General features: G+C 45.4%; 1 protein-coding gene, 1 long non-coding RNA gene and 2 other non-coding genes across 9 annotated transcripts in view; all 4 read left to right on the forward strand.

The window, feature by feature from the left end:
* Positions 1–2,522, forward strand: part of Phactr4 (phosphatase and actin regulator 4) — an 80,804-nt gene extending 78,282 nt beyond the window's left edge. For all 6 annotated transcript variants that reach the window (XM_048350648.1, XM_048350645.1, XM_048350647.1 and 3 more), the window contains one exon: positions 1,689–2,522. In XM_048350648.1, the coding sequence (XP_048206605.1) occupies positions 1,689–1,704 (16 nt within the window). In that variant the 3' untranslated portion in view covers positions 1,705–2,522. The remainder of the gene's footprint in view (positions 1–1,688) is intronic.
* Positions 2,523–10,615: 8,093 nt separating this feature from the next.
* Positions 10,616–12,354, forward strand: LOC125354253. Its single transcript, XR_007211470.1, has 3 exons — positions 10,616–10,744; positions 11,717–11,743; positions 12,114–12,354. It is a non-coding gene; the product is annotated as an uncharacterized LOC125354253 (long non-coding RNA).
* On the forward strand, positions 11,399–11,602 carry LOC125355780. The gene has a single exon (XR_007211714.1). It is a non-coding gene; the product is annotated as a small nucleolar RNA SNORA73 family (small nucleolar RNA).
* LOC125355779 lies at positions 11,841–12,044 on the forward strand. Its single transcript, XR_007211713.1, has one exon. It is a non-coding gene; the product is annotated as a small nucleolar RNA SNORA73 family (small nucleolar RNA).
* Positions 12,355–14,356: the final 2,002 nt, after the last annotated feature.

Consider the following 14,356-nt stretch of genomic DNA (forward strand, 5'->3'; position numbering starts at 1 on the left):
GACCCCCAAAAGTGCATTCAGAGAAATGAAAGAATTAAGGAGGGATGTTGCAGAGCCAGTATTTAGAGAAAAGAATGAATATCTTCCAAGCCATGGGAAGCTTTCCTTTCTGAATTAAGAAACTGTGCTGAGGCCAGGCACCAGTGGCTCGTGCCTGTAATCCTACCTACTCAGTAAGTAAACAGAGATCCAAGGATTGTAGTTTGAATCCAACCTAGATAGGAAAGTCCTTAAGATTCTTATCTTCAATTAATCACCAAAAACCCAGAAGTGGAGCTGTGGCTCAAACAGTAGAGTGCTAGCTGTGAGCTCAGGGATAGCAACTAGGCCCTGAGTTCAAGCCTAGGACTGGCACCCCCCCAAAAAAAATTTTTTTTGTAGTTGGGCATCGGTGGCTCACACCTGTTCCTAGCTACTCAGGAGGCTGAGATCTGAGGATCATGGTTCAAACTAGCCTTGGCAGGCAAGTCCATGAAACTCTTATTTCTGATGAACTATTAAGAAAAAGCTGGAAGTGGTGCTATGGCTCAAGTGGTAGAGTGCTAGCCTTGAGCACAAAGAGGCTCAAGGACAGCACCCAAGCCCTGAGTTCAAGCCCCAGGATTGGCAAAAAAAAAAAAAAATTGTGCTGAGTTAGACAAAATCTTGCCTTCTGTTTTCAGTTCTGCTTGGCACAGGTAGAACTTGGTTCTTACCAAGTTTATGTATAACCTTCATTGTTTTTCTTTTTTTCAAGAATAGGGTCTCTCTTGAGCCCAGGTTGGGCTCAAGGTTGTATCCTCCTTCAGCTTCCCAAGTAGCTGAGATTACAGGCATGTACCCTACTCTGCATGGCTTTCTTACTTTATCAGTTGTAAGGGCTTGAACTCTGGGCTTGGGTGCTCTCGCCCTCTCTTCAGCTTAAGGCTGATGCTCTACCACTTAATCCCCAGCACCACTTCCGGTTTTCTGGTGGTTAATTGGGCTCACAGGTTTTCCTGCTGGGCTGGCTTTGAACCACAGTCCTCAATACTCAGCCTCCTAAGTGGCTAGGATTACAGGTGTAAGCCACTGGCGCCTAGCCTGCATGGCTTTAAACTGTATTTTAATCACTATTCATGAAACAAGCCAAGAAGTATTTGATTCAAAAATAGTATTTAAGATTAAAGACCCAAGATAGGCACTAGAGGCTCATGCTTGTAATCCTAGCTACTCCAGAGGATGATATCTGAAGGATCATGGTTTGAGGCTGGACCAGGCAGAAAGCCCACAAAATTCCATCTCCAAAATAACTAGCAAAGGGGCTAGGAATGTGGCTCAGGGAAAGTGCCCAGGCCCTGAGTTAGTTCAAGCCCCGGGCATAATCAAAATATGTGTTTAATTTTTTTTTTTTTTGTTTTTTTTTTTTTTTTGGCCAGTCCTGGGCCTTGGACTCAGGGCCTGATCACTGTCCCTGGCTTCTTCCCGCTCAAGGCTAGCACTCTGCCACTTGAGCCACAGCGCCGCTTCTGGCCGTTTTCTGTATATGTGGTGCTGGGGAATCGAACCTAGGGCCTCGTGTATCCGAGGCAGGCACTCTTGCCACTAGGCTATATCCCCAGCCCCAAAATATGTGTTTAATTTTTGAAAATGTAATAGACTAACAAAGCAATCTACATTATCTATCTGGTAACTTGTTTTTTGTTTTGTTTTGTGGTTGTCTGTTTTAGCTACCACCGTCCATGATGCTCAAGCCTGAGAGAGGAACTAAAAGACTCACCCAAAACACAGGCTGTTTTGCTCCTATCTTTGATCTTGGGAGTGACATATGGCGGGAACTTCAGCACTTGCCAGCACAGCCAGAATTGTATCTTCTGGGATCTTGTTCTGGGGTGAATAGCACTTCTATGAATGTAGCCTTTCACTGGAATAGATTCTTCTGTGCTGACTCTGGAGCAGAACTGAATGCTTTTGTCACTACTTTTGGACCTTCTGACATTGCAGCATACTTGGGGGGGGGGGGGCGGGGGTTTCCCTTATCAGCCACCAAAGTTTGAAGCCTCTAGCAGGTTCTGAGTTTTATTGGCTGCACCACACCCTTGCCCCAGGATGACTGCCTGTGCTGAGGCACAGTTTGCACCATTAGCCTTACCTGTCCTGCCCTACTTGTGAAACCCATTTCCAGCCTTCAAATCCACTTGTTGGGAGGGAAAGCCTTCCAGAGACTCCAGCCTTCTCACAGGGGGACCCACTTCCCAAGGAAGCCTGCGCACCACACTGCACATCAGCTGGAAGCATTGCACTATACCTCTTGTAACACAGCAGTACAGTCCTCCGAAGGCTTCCTAGCCTGAGAGGAAGCTCAGGATCTGACATGGTCCTATTTTTTTGGCACTTGTCATCCTGATTTTCACTGTAAAAGGATCTACAAGGCCAGGCGCCAGAGGCTCATGCCTGTGATTCTAGCTTCTCTGGAGGCTGAGATCTGAGGATTAAGGTTCAAAGCCAGCCGGGGCAGAAAAGTTCATGAGACTGTTATCTCCAGTTAGCCAAAAAAGCCAGAAGTAGAGCTGTGGCTCAAGTGGTAGAGCACTAGCCTCGAGCAAAAAAGCTCGGGGAGGGACAGTGCCCAAGCCCTGAGTTCAAGCCCCAGGAATGGCACCAAATAATAATGATGATGATAACCTTGAAGACGTAATGGGGACTTATGTTTTCCTCTCTATTAGGCAGTCTGAGCTGCAACTAGTTGGTCAAGTCAGAAACTCATGTCTATTTTCTATATAAAAAAAGCCTTACTATTAATGTCAACTTGGCAGAAAACTGACTCATGACTTTAAATTTTACAGTTGGTTGAACTTGTTTGTAGTCTGTTTTGTTTGCAATGCAGCCCTTGCTGTGTCCCCGAGTCTGGCCTCTAACTCAAGATCCTCCTCCAGCCTTAGCCTCCTGAGTGCTAGGATTACCAGTGTGTTCCACTATCTCAACTAGGCTATTGTTCTTTTATTGTACCAAATGATACTGTAAATCACTTCAACCAATAGATGCATTCTCAATCAAGCAAAGTTGGAGGGATTCTGCACAAATTCTTGTGTGCTAGCAGCCCCCACACTCTAGACAGAGTCCCAGTAAGGTCCTAAGGAATGTAGGGTGCTGGATAGAAATGCACAGGAGGGGCCTGGTGGTGGCCCACCGGTGGCCTCAGTGCTGTGTGCACATCCCCTCTTAATGCCAACACAGCCCTCCTCCTGGCCCTTCTGGCAGCTCCCACCTCCGTTGCCTTCCCTTGTCCACCCAGCCAGTGTGCTGGGTGCCTAGGCATTGTCTCAGCTCCCACCCTATTTGGATTTGAAAGAGATACGAGAATAATTTCCTGACACAGAGGTTTGGTTATTTTCCTTGGATTTCTACTGAAAACCGTATAGCCTCATCATTTACCTCTTAATTCTTACCTATAAGTGAGAAAATAATTCCCATTTACCTGGAGAATGTGGTTTTCCTTCCTTCACTGTAATATGTAGGAAATTGTGGCTGTTTTATAGATTGGAAGATTTTTTTCCTGTGATTTCAGTCACTTTCTTTTTCTGTATGAAGCCTTTCAGCAGACATTTCTGCTTTCACATCCACATTAAATTTGCTAAAGTTTTTTTTTTTTTTTTTGCTAAAGAATGTCAGCTAAAGTAGGGCACTGGTGGCTCACACCTGTAATGCTAGCTACTCAGGAGGCTGAGATCTGGAAGATCACAGTTCAAAGCCTTCTAGGCAGACAAGTATGAGAGAATTTGACTTCAAAATAACCAGCAAAAACCCAGGCTGGTGATGTGGCTCAAGTAGCCCAGCAAGTGCTGGAGAATAATGGCTCAAAATAAAGAAGTTAATTGACTTTAAGAGGCAGTATTTGGTGGTTGGGGCTGGAGGCATGGCTCAGCAGTACCATGCCAACCTAGCAAATACACTGAGTTCAAACTGCAGTACTGCCAAGAAAAAAAAAAAAGTATGTTTTTTGGTCTGAAATAGAGCCCCCAAAAAGCTACTGTAGCTCCATGGTAGAAGAATTGCAATTGCCTGGCATACACAGGGCCCTGGATTCAACTGCCAGCACTGCACAAAAAGAAAGAGTAATGTTTTTACTTTGTATAGGGAAAAAGGGGAATTTAGGTTTCTCTATTACTGTCAGATGTCTTATAGCTATGGATGCAGTACTGGGTCCACATCTCCTTAACAGCCATTAACACTGTAGAGCTATGAGCTCCTTGAGGGCTCCCAAGAATCCATTAAAGGTCTCGATACAAGGTAGCCACATGCTAACTGCTAACCTGACTTGTAACCATTCTGTATTGTTGGTTTGGAGACTGCTTGGCTTAAAACCAGGTCTCTGTGGCTGAGGTGATGTTTGCAAGGTTTTCTTCCATTGCCTTTCTTTTGCTGTGCCAAGCTTGACACAGAGTCCAGACATCCTGAGCTCCACTTCTGCTTGTATGTGCCATCAAGGATTCTGCTTTATCCTTCATCTCATTCGTGCTCTTTTTACAAGATACTTTGGAAGTGGATTCTTTATAGTGTTTGTTTTGTTTTTAATGTATAAAAATAGATTTTATGTTCCCTTTTTCTGTTAAGTTAGAAGTTCACAATCATAATGTAAAAAGGAAAAGCCTGATGTATTGTACTTCAAGATGTTTCCCTGATGTACAGAATCTCCTTGTAAAATATAAAATTGCATTGTATATCAGTCTTCTCACCAATATTAAAATAATTATTATTAAAGTATTTTAGAAGCTTAAAATATCATACAATTCTGGTGTGAATTGTTATTTTATGTTATACCTTATTCCAGAAGCTCACAGCCATCTCAAAAATGACAGCCACCCGGACACTGCTGGCTCATGCCTGTAATTCTAGCTACTCAAGAGGGTGAGGTCTGAGGGTGTCAATTCAAAGCCAACCTGGGCAGGAAAATTCATGAGAGTCTCATCTACAATTGGCTACAAGAAAACTGGAAGTGGTGCTGTGCCTCAAAGTAGTAGAGTACAGAGTTGAGCAAAAGAGCTTAGAGACAGTGCCTATGCCCCAAGTTCAAGCCCCATGACTGACCAAAATAAAAAAGATAGCTAAGAGCCATTCCATGTGAAGTCCATAAGACCCTTATCTCCAATAAACTACTCTGAAAAAGCTGGAAATGGGCACTGTGGCTCAAGTGGTAGAGCGCTAGCCTTGAGCACAAAGAGGCTCAGCAACAGCATCAAGGCTCTGAGTTTAGGACCAGCAAAAAAAAAAAAAGAAAAGAAAAGAAAGCCAAAGCCAGGTGTGATATCGCATATCGATCCTCTGAGTTACTCAAGAGGTAGAGATCTGAAAGTCAAGTTTGGACAAAAAATTAGCAAGACTCAGGAATATGACCTAGCTAGTGGTAGAGTGCTTGCCTTGCATACATGAAGCTCTGGGTTCAATTTCTCAGCACCACATATATAGAAAAAGCCAGAAGTGGCGCTGTGGCTCAAGTGGTAGAGTGCTAGCCTTGAGCAAAAAAGAAGTCAGGGACAGTGCTCAGGCTCTGAGTCCAAGCCCCAGGACTGGCAAAAAAAAAAAAAAAATTAGCAAGACTTTTCTCTCAACCAATAGCTGGGTGTGGTGGTACACATCTGTCATTCCAGCTAAGTGGGGAAGCATAAACAGGATCTCACTCTGGGCTTGCCCAGGCAAAAATAAAAGACTATCTGAAAAATAAGACAGAAAAGGGCTGGGACATGACCTGAGGTAAAGAACCTACTTAACAAATGGGAAGGGCCTGAGTTTAGTCCCCAGTAATATATATATGTGTGTGTGTGTGTGTGTATATATATATTTTTTTACATTATATATTTACATATATATGTAAATGAGAGATCTTATGACCCCAAAAAAGTGGGTAAGGGGGGGTGTAGATTCGGAATTCACCCCAAAGTGAATTAAGTATGTATGTGTCTGAGCCAACTATAAGTCCCCTGGGTATTGGGTACTGTCCCAGGTGCTTACTGTGTTTAGCCAACCCTAACCTGTTACATGACATTGTATTATACCACCTTTCCCAGGAAGAAACTAACGCAACATAACTTTGGCAACATTTGCTTCCTCAAGATCAAAGCAAATTATGTAACCATTCTCAAATATTAAAGGTAAGACACATCAATTATTTACTTGATACAGACCACAGATAATCGGACCTCTTTCTGACATCACAAAAGAAGAGTTTGTGCTTCCTGTCCTTTCTGGTAAGCCCCCAGTTTCAATCCAGGTGGCCTCAGCAATGACTCACTTTCTGCTTGTCACTTCAGACACTGACCTTGTTTTAGCACAAGGGTTAAAAGAAACCATGAGTCAGAATTGCTCATGTCATTGGGTTTTCCCTGCTCTCAGATTTCCCAGCTTCCAGTTATTTTTTTTCTTTTTGGGTTAAACTGGGCCCAGAAGAATGTTTTTTTGTTTGTTTGTTTTTGTGCTAGTCCTGAGGCTTAAACAAAGGGTCTCTCGCTACTCTTCTCTTAGCTTCTTAGCTCATAGTTGGTGCTCTACCATTTGAGCCATGTCTCCAGTCAAGCTTTTTACTGGTTAAGTGGATATAGACTTGCAGACTTTTCTGCCCATGATGGTTTTGAACTAAGATCCTCAAATCTCAACCACCTAAGGAGCCAATATTACAGGCATGGGCCATTAGGGCCAGGTCAGAGTTTGGTGCTAGTTTAGGGGCTTGAACTCAGGGTTTGGGTGCTGTCCTTGGGCTCTTTTGTGCAATGGTACTTGAGCCACAACTACATTTCTGACTTTTTGGTGGCTAATTGGAGATAAGGGTGGGTCTCACAGACTTTACTGTCCAGGCTGGTTTTGACCCTTGATCCTCAGATCTCACCCTTCTGAGTAGCTAGGCTTGATTATAGGCATGAGTCACTGGCACCCAGCTCACAATGTTGTATCATTTGCTCAAGCAGTGAGTTTTGGATCTTTGTGGATTTAGGTAATGGTACTGGAGATGAAGGAAGTTTGGAAAACCACAATTAGAAAGGGCAAGTCCAGGGCTGGGAATATGGCCTAGTGGCAAGAGTGCTCGTCTCGTATACTTGAAGCCCTGGGTTCGATTCCCCAGCACCACATATATGGAAAACGGCCAGAAGGGGCGCTGTGGCTCAGGTGGCAGAGTGCTAGCCTTGAGCAGGAAGAAGCCAGGGAAGGTGCTCAGGCCCTGAGTCCAAGGCCCAGGACTGGCCAAAAAAAAAAAAGAAAGAAAGGGCAAGTCCAGTGAATTTGCAACAGGCAGAGAATCCTATGAAAGAAGAGAATGTGCAACAATAAGAAGCCTAGTCACAAAGTCACAACACAGCTTAAAACACTGCTTCAAGGTTCTATTTCATTCCTGAGTGGCATGAACTGAAAACCAACAGCAAGCAACATCTGTGTGCATATTGCTCTTTTCTTCCTCCACATTTTTTTGTTGTTGTTGGTCATGAGGCTTGAACTCTGGGCCTGGGCACTGTCCCTGAGCTCTTAAGAGCTCAAGGATAGTACTCTACCACTTGAGCCACAGCGCCACTTCTGGTTTCCTGGTGAGTAATTGGAAATAAAGAGTCCCACAGACTTTCCTGCCCAGCTGGCAATCCTCAGATCTCAGCCTCCAAAGTAGCTAGGATTACAGGTGTGAGCCACCAGCACCCAGGCTTCCTCCGCAAATTTTGGCTTCCAAATACTGGTCTTCATCTCAAAGGAACAGTTCCACTCACATTCCTACTATCTGGTGCTGGGAACACATACCTTCCCCCTGGCCTCTCTCCCCCACCCTTATTGTCTTCCTATCCTCCCCACTTTCCTCCCTGCCAATTTTTCCCCTTTTCTCACTTTAATCTATTACCTTATCTATTGTTTTTCTAATTCTCTTCATATAATTCATTCTAAAATTAAAGCCCTTAAGTGCCTATCTAGTTCAGACAGCTGAGCTTAATGGCTGACAGGTGAAAAAAAAAAAAAAGAATCCTTGGAGATGTAAACTGAACAGGATACTTGAGTTAACTTTGGATTCTTGGCATGGTCTTATGAACCTTGGTCAGTGCACACTATTTTTTCCTATCTAAAATCATGTTCACTACACCCAAAATCTAAACTATCCAAGCTAAAATCACCAGCAACTTCAGTTAACTGCCACACTGGATTGGAAGGCCTGTTTTCATTTATCTGCTTGATTAGTCTAAGCATTAGACAATTTTTCTGTCGGGGTGTGTGTGTGTGTGTGTGTGTGTGTATACCTCAAACTTTTTTTTTTGCCAGTCCTGGGGCTTGGACTCCCAGGCCTGAGCACTGTCCCTGGCTTCTCTTTGCTCAAGGATAGCACTCTGCCACATGAGCCACAGCGCCACTTCTGGCCATTTTCTATATATGGGGTGCTGGGGCATCAAACTCTGGGCTTCATGTACACAAAGGAAGCACTCTTGCCACTAGGCCATACTCCCAGCCCATACCTCAAACTTTCTAAGCAGGCACTTTTTCATTCTAGCCACAACACCAGCCTATATTTGATGCTTGTAGGTCTTGTGCAAACTTGTTTTTCTTTTTTTTTTTTTTTTTTTGGCCAGTCCTAGGCCGTGAACTCAGGGCCTGAGCACTGTCCCTGGCTTCTTTTTTGCTCAAGGCTAGCACTCTGCCACTTGAGCCACAGCGCCACTTCTGGCCATTTTCTGTATATGTGGTGCTGAGGAATCGAACCCAGGGCCTCATGTATACGAGGCAAGCACTCTTGCGACTAGGCCATATCCCCAGCCCCCGTTTTTCTTTTTTGCCAGTCCTGGGGCTTGAACGCAGAGTCTGCGTGCTGTCCATGAGCCTCTGTGCTCAAGGCTAGTGCCCTACCACTTGAACCACAGTATTACTTCCAGCTTTACTGAGTAGTTTATTGGAGATCAGAGTCTCTCTCGGACTTTCCGGCCCAGGCTGGCTTTGAACTATAACCCTCAGATCCCAACCTTCTGAGTAGCCAGGATGATAGGCTTGAGCCACCAGCACCCAGCTTCATGTCAAAATATTGAAAACACTTCTTTTAAAAAAATGTTTAAGAGCTGGGAATATGGCTTAGTTGTAGAGTGCTTGTCTTGCATGCATGAAGCCCTGGGTTCGATTCCTCAGCACCACATATATAGAAAAAGCCAGAAGTGGCGCTGTGGCTCAAGTGGTAGAGTGTGAGCCTTGAGCAAAAAGAAGCCAGGGACAGTGTTCAGGCCCTGAGTTCAAGCCCCAGGAATAGCAATATTTATTTATTTATTTATTTATTTATTTATTTATTAAGGAGTTGTACAAAGGCACTAGAATTCCTTTAGCCAGGTAATGAGTACAAAGTTTCTTGGACAACAACATAACATCTTCCTTCATATTTCCCCCTCCCATCTCTGCCCGCAAGTTGCCACTTTTTACCTAGGGTACAGAACTGCATTTGTCAACCCTCTCTCCATTCCTATGCCCCATCCCTACCACAACCCCTAAAACCACTTCTTGCTTGGCTTCCGAGGCAACACAAACTTATTCTTCTCCTCGGATCCGGCTTCCTTTGACCCAGTGTCTTTATCCACCACCAGTGAAGTGCTCAGTTCTCAGGTCCACTCATTGTCTCCCTACTCTGCCAAGGTGATCCCTACCACTCTTACTAATACCTTCTAAATCATCTTTTATCACCAATTCAGATTTTTTCTTTAATTTTTGAGACAGGATCTTGGAAGGGGGGTGGTAAGAGGGAGAGAGGGGGAGAACGAGGCCCCAGACTCCTTGGTACAAAACCAGGGACAGGTGCACACACACACACAAAAAGGTCCAATTCAGGGTTGGGAATGTGTCTTAGTGGTAGAGGGCTTGCCTAGCATGCATGAAGTCCTGGGTTTGATTCCTCAGTACCATATAAACAGAAAAAGGCGGAGTGGCACTGTGGCTCAAGTGGTAGAGTGCTAGCCTTGAGCAAAAGAAGCCCTGGGACAGTGGTCAGCCCTGAGTTCAAGCCTCAGAACTAGGGGGAAAAAAAAAAAAAAAGAAGGTCCAGTTCGCATTGATGGGAAAGTATTGTCAAAAAAATTACTTGAACATGATCCGGGTGCTGCTGGCTCATGACTGTAATCTTAACTACTCAAGAGGCTGAGATCTGAGGATCGGGGTTCGAAGCCAGACCAGGCAAAAAAAAGTCAGTGTGACTAAGCTCCAAGAGCTCAGGGACTGAGCCTAAGCCGAGTTCAAGCCTCTCACAACCAGCAAATAAAAATTCATTTAAACAGTGTATGTTGGGGCTGGGAATGTGGCTTAGTGGTAGAGAGTGCTTGCCTAGCATGCACGAGGCCCTGGGTTCGATTCCTCAGCACCACATATACAAAAAAAAAAAAGCCGGAAGTGGAGCTGTGGCTCAAGTGGCAGAGTGCTAGCCTTAAGGAAAAGGAAGTCAGGGACAGTGCTCAGGCCCTAGTTCAGTCCCAGGACTGGCAAAAGAAAAAAGAAAAAGAAAACTTCCCATCTAGTTGTCAAGCAACCCACTTTCTTCTGTTTACCTCCACGAGAAACGTTTCCGCGGCTGGGCTGTGGTATCGCGAGAGTTCTGTAATCCCGTGGGCGTGGTGCTCAACTAGCAACGGGTCCCAGCAATCTTAGCGAGTTGCCACTCCCTCTGCCCGCCTCTGTAGCTGCGCAGGCGCAGTAGCCAATTATTGGTTTCCGGTCGTGTCCCTAAGCTATAAATACGGATGCTTTGCGTCTCCTCTGTCTCTTGGAGAACGCGGGCAGCTGTGAACTCCTTCTCTCGGTGAGTGTCCCATCGCCCTCTTTCCTAGGGGAGACGGCGTCCGTGCGGGTCGGCCGAGCTCCGCGATTCCTTCCGGGTCGCGCCGCCTTTGGTCGCCACGAGTCGCCACCGCGTCCGCCTGGGTTTTAGCGACTTCGGAGCCCGACACGCAGCTTTTTCTTTATGGGTTTTGACACGGTCTCTCCGTAGCGCGGGCTGTTAAACGACTCTCGATCTTCCCGCCTTTGCAGGCGTCCCGGTGCCAGGCTTGTCCTATTTATTCCCGCATTTGGGAGGTTATTGAACTACCGGAATGTCCTTGAGGTTGAGATGACGCCAAAACTAAAGGGGAGTTTCAGTGGCTTACGCGATATAAATCAGCAGTGTACACTTCAGCCTAGGATGGTCGAGTGGCTTCCCCCCCCCCCCTTTTGCCTATGGTCTTCTAGATACGTTAGCAGAATTTTTAGGAGCCCTGACATTTTGCCTTTTTCAGTGAGTGCGGGAGAAGATTCGTAGTTATGCAACCTGGTGCCTGTAATCTTAGCAACTGATGAGCCTGAAGGTTAAGGGTAGTGTCAGAACTGGCAGAAAAGAAGGCTTAGGAAGAGAAATGAGTTAACAGTGTACTTAGAAAATTGACAGGTTCCTTCCTTGGGTTATGTTGGAATTGGACCAACATGGACACCCCGGGAGGTCACTCTCCCCGGGCTCTGTCCTCGTGGCGTCGGGGAGCATAGGGCTCTGCCCCATGATGTACAGTCCCTTTCCACAGTGTTGGATATGAAGCCGGGCTTTGTGTCTGCGCCTGCATATTCCTACAACTTCTCAGAGTCCTGTGGACAATGACTGGGGAGATAAACCATGCAGGAAACAGGTCTTCGCCTCGATGTAGGAATGAGTTAATACTGTGTATAAACTACTATTGCAGTTACAGAGGTCATGCTAGCTTAGCGTCTTGTTATATTCATTTGTGAATATCTTGCTTTGCAGAATTCCAGATTCGAAATGACTGCTTCGGTGAGTGAACTTTTGTTTTGGCTTAATACTGTGTGCCTTTGGAAAGGGGCAGTACTAAGTATCTCGAGGATTTAAAAGCAATCACTAGTGGTACATTCCAACATGGACACCCCGGGAGGTCACTCTCCCCGGGCTCTGTCCTCGTGGCGTCGGGGAGCATAGGGCTCTGCCCCATGATGTACAGTCCCTTTCCACAATGTTGGATATGAAGCCGGGCTTTGTGTCTGCGCCTGCATATTCCTACAACTTCTCAGAGTCCTGTGGACAATGACTGGGGAGATAAACCATGCAGGAAACAACATAATATTGATGCATGCACTGAAGTTTACACTTAACTTCTAGTCTCATTGTGTGCCTATCTTTCATGCAGGAAAGAAGAGGAACCACATGCAGACATCATTGACTTGATGGCTTGGTTTGGAGTCCTCTAATACTGGGAATTGTGGTGTTTTAAAAATGTCATTAGAACCTTTTGAGAATATTTTATAAGGGCAAATTTGATACCATGACATGCTAACATTTTATCAGTGCCCTTTTCCAACCTTAATTGGGTTATGTGGGTTGTCTTAATGTAAATGCCAAGCTTCTGAATAAATTTTAATTGAAATGTCTCACGATTCATTTTTTTAATGCAGAATGTATCTGCCATATGTGTTTGTGTGTTTAATAGTCGCAAGTGGTTTGCCTGTATAAATGGATGAATTTGCTTGGGTCATATTCTGCCTTACAATCATTGCCATGTTTTGATGTGTCACCCTAAGTGATGCACTGTGACTGAACGGCGTACCTCATGTGGCATGTCATAATAGAAAAGCCTAACAAGCCCCCGCACTGCCTGCCAGCATTTTGAAGGTCAAAGCTCTGAAAGATGGGGACAGAGGGGGAGCCACCTACTAGTTACAATGGAGCAGGTTTGTGGCAAGTTGGGGCTGAGACCTTGAAGGCCAGATAGAAGGGATCTGTTCTCTGAACCAGTCTTAACTGCATGTTGAGTGCTTTTACTGTTGTGTCAGGCCCCCACTTTAGTAGTATCCCCGGGCTTTATTGTTGGTAGTGAGGCTGAGTTAATGTTGCAGAGCTTCTTTATGCTCAATGTTAGTGCTCTCCCGTTTTCTAAGGGCCAGGGCTGGCTTAGAACCTGTCTTAACAGTAGGGTTGCCAACATAGTGTTCTGCACTCTAGCCAAAGTTTCGCTTGCAATTTTTTGTGTGGTTGATCTGAGATGTCGCAGACCAGGATCCTCAAATCTTCAGCCTTTGACAGGAATTATAGCCAGAGAGCCAACCTACATTTTTTAGAAAACACTAGTGAATTGCTTGCCCTGCTTAAAGCTATGGTTTAATGGATTAAATTTTTTTTTGAACTCACCAGTGGCTCAGGCTTATGCATTTGGCCTCAAAAGGTGGGAATCTCTAAATAAGCAAATGTTGGGCTAGAGGCATGGCTCAAATAGAGCGCAACCCCCCAAGAGGTCAAGCCTCAACCAGTGTACGTACATATGCAAAAACCTGCAAGTAGGCCTGTGGTTTGAATGTTACAATGCTGTCCTTCAGTGGTTAAAAAAAAAGTACATGGGAGCTCTCCGGGCAAGGAACACCAACCCCTTCAAAAGCTTCAGTATTACCAGCCCAGTGTCCCAAAACAGGCGCTGAGGTTTTATAAGATGCCAAGCAGTGTGCTGCCTCAAACTTTGGCTTACATGGGAGTTTTTTTTTTCCCCAGTCCTGGGCCTTTGACTCGGCCTGAGCACTGTCCCTGGCTTCTTTGGTGAAGTGCAGAGAAATGTAAGAAATAAGAAGCAGCTGCTGGGAATGTTGCTTAATGGTAGAGTGCCTTGCACAAAGCCTTAGGTTGGTCTCCACACCACATAAACAGGAAAGCCCAGAAATAGTGGTGGAGAGCTAACCTTGAACAGGGACATTGCCTAGACCCCCCAGTTAAAGCCCCTGGACTGACAGAACCATTAGAAAGGAGGTGGTAGTGGCTCACAGATAATTTTTTTTTTTTTTTTTTTTTTTTTGGCCAGTCCTGGGCCTTGGACTCAGGGCCCGAGCACTGTCCCTGGCTTCTTCCCGCTCAAGGCTAGCACTCTGCCACTTGAGCCACAGCGCCGCTTCTGGCCGTTTTCTGTATATGTGGTGCTGGGGAATCGAACCTAGGGCCTCGTGTATCCGAGGCAGGCACTCTTGCCACTAGGCTATATCCCCAGCCCTCACAGGTAATCTTTACTCCAGAAGCTGAGATTTGAGAATGGCAGTTCAAAGCCAACCTAGGCAGGAAAGCCCATGAGTTAACCATCAGGCCAAAAATGGAGGTAAAGCTCAAGTGGTAGAGTACCAGCCTTGAGCACAAAAGCTAAGGGACAGCACCCAGGCCCTAAGTTCAAGCCCTCCAGTACTGGTACAGAGAAAGTGGGACAGAGACAGGCAGGACATGAAGTCAAGGGCAGAGAAAACACTTCATCGAGCCCTGGCTTGCAGTACTTGGAAGGATAAAGTTGCTGTGGGGGAACCTAAATTCATTGGAAAGTATTGTTCTATTTTGGACTCTTACTTTAAAATGTTGAGTCCTTTGGATAGAAATGTAGGACTGCAACTTGGGGTGTAAGTCAAG

This window comes from Perognathus longimembris, chromosome 7, assembly GCF_023159225.1.
Source record: "Perognathus longimembris pacificus isolate PPM17 chromosome 7, ASM2315922v1, whole genome shotgun sequence".
Taxonomy (NCBI): domain Eukaryota; kingdom Metazoa; phylum Chordata; class Mammalia; order Rodentia; family Heteromyidae; genus Perognathus; species Perognathus longimembris.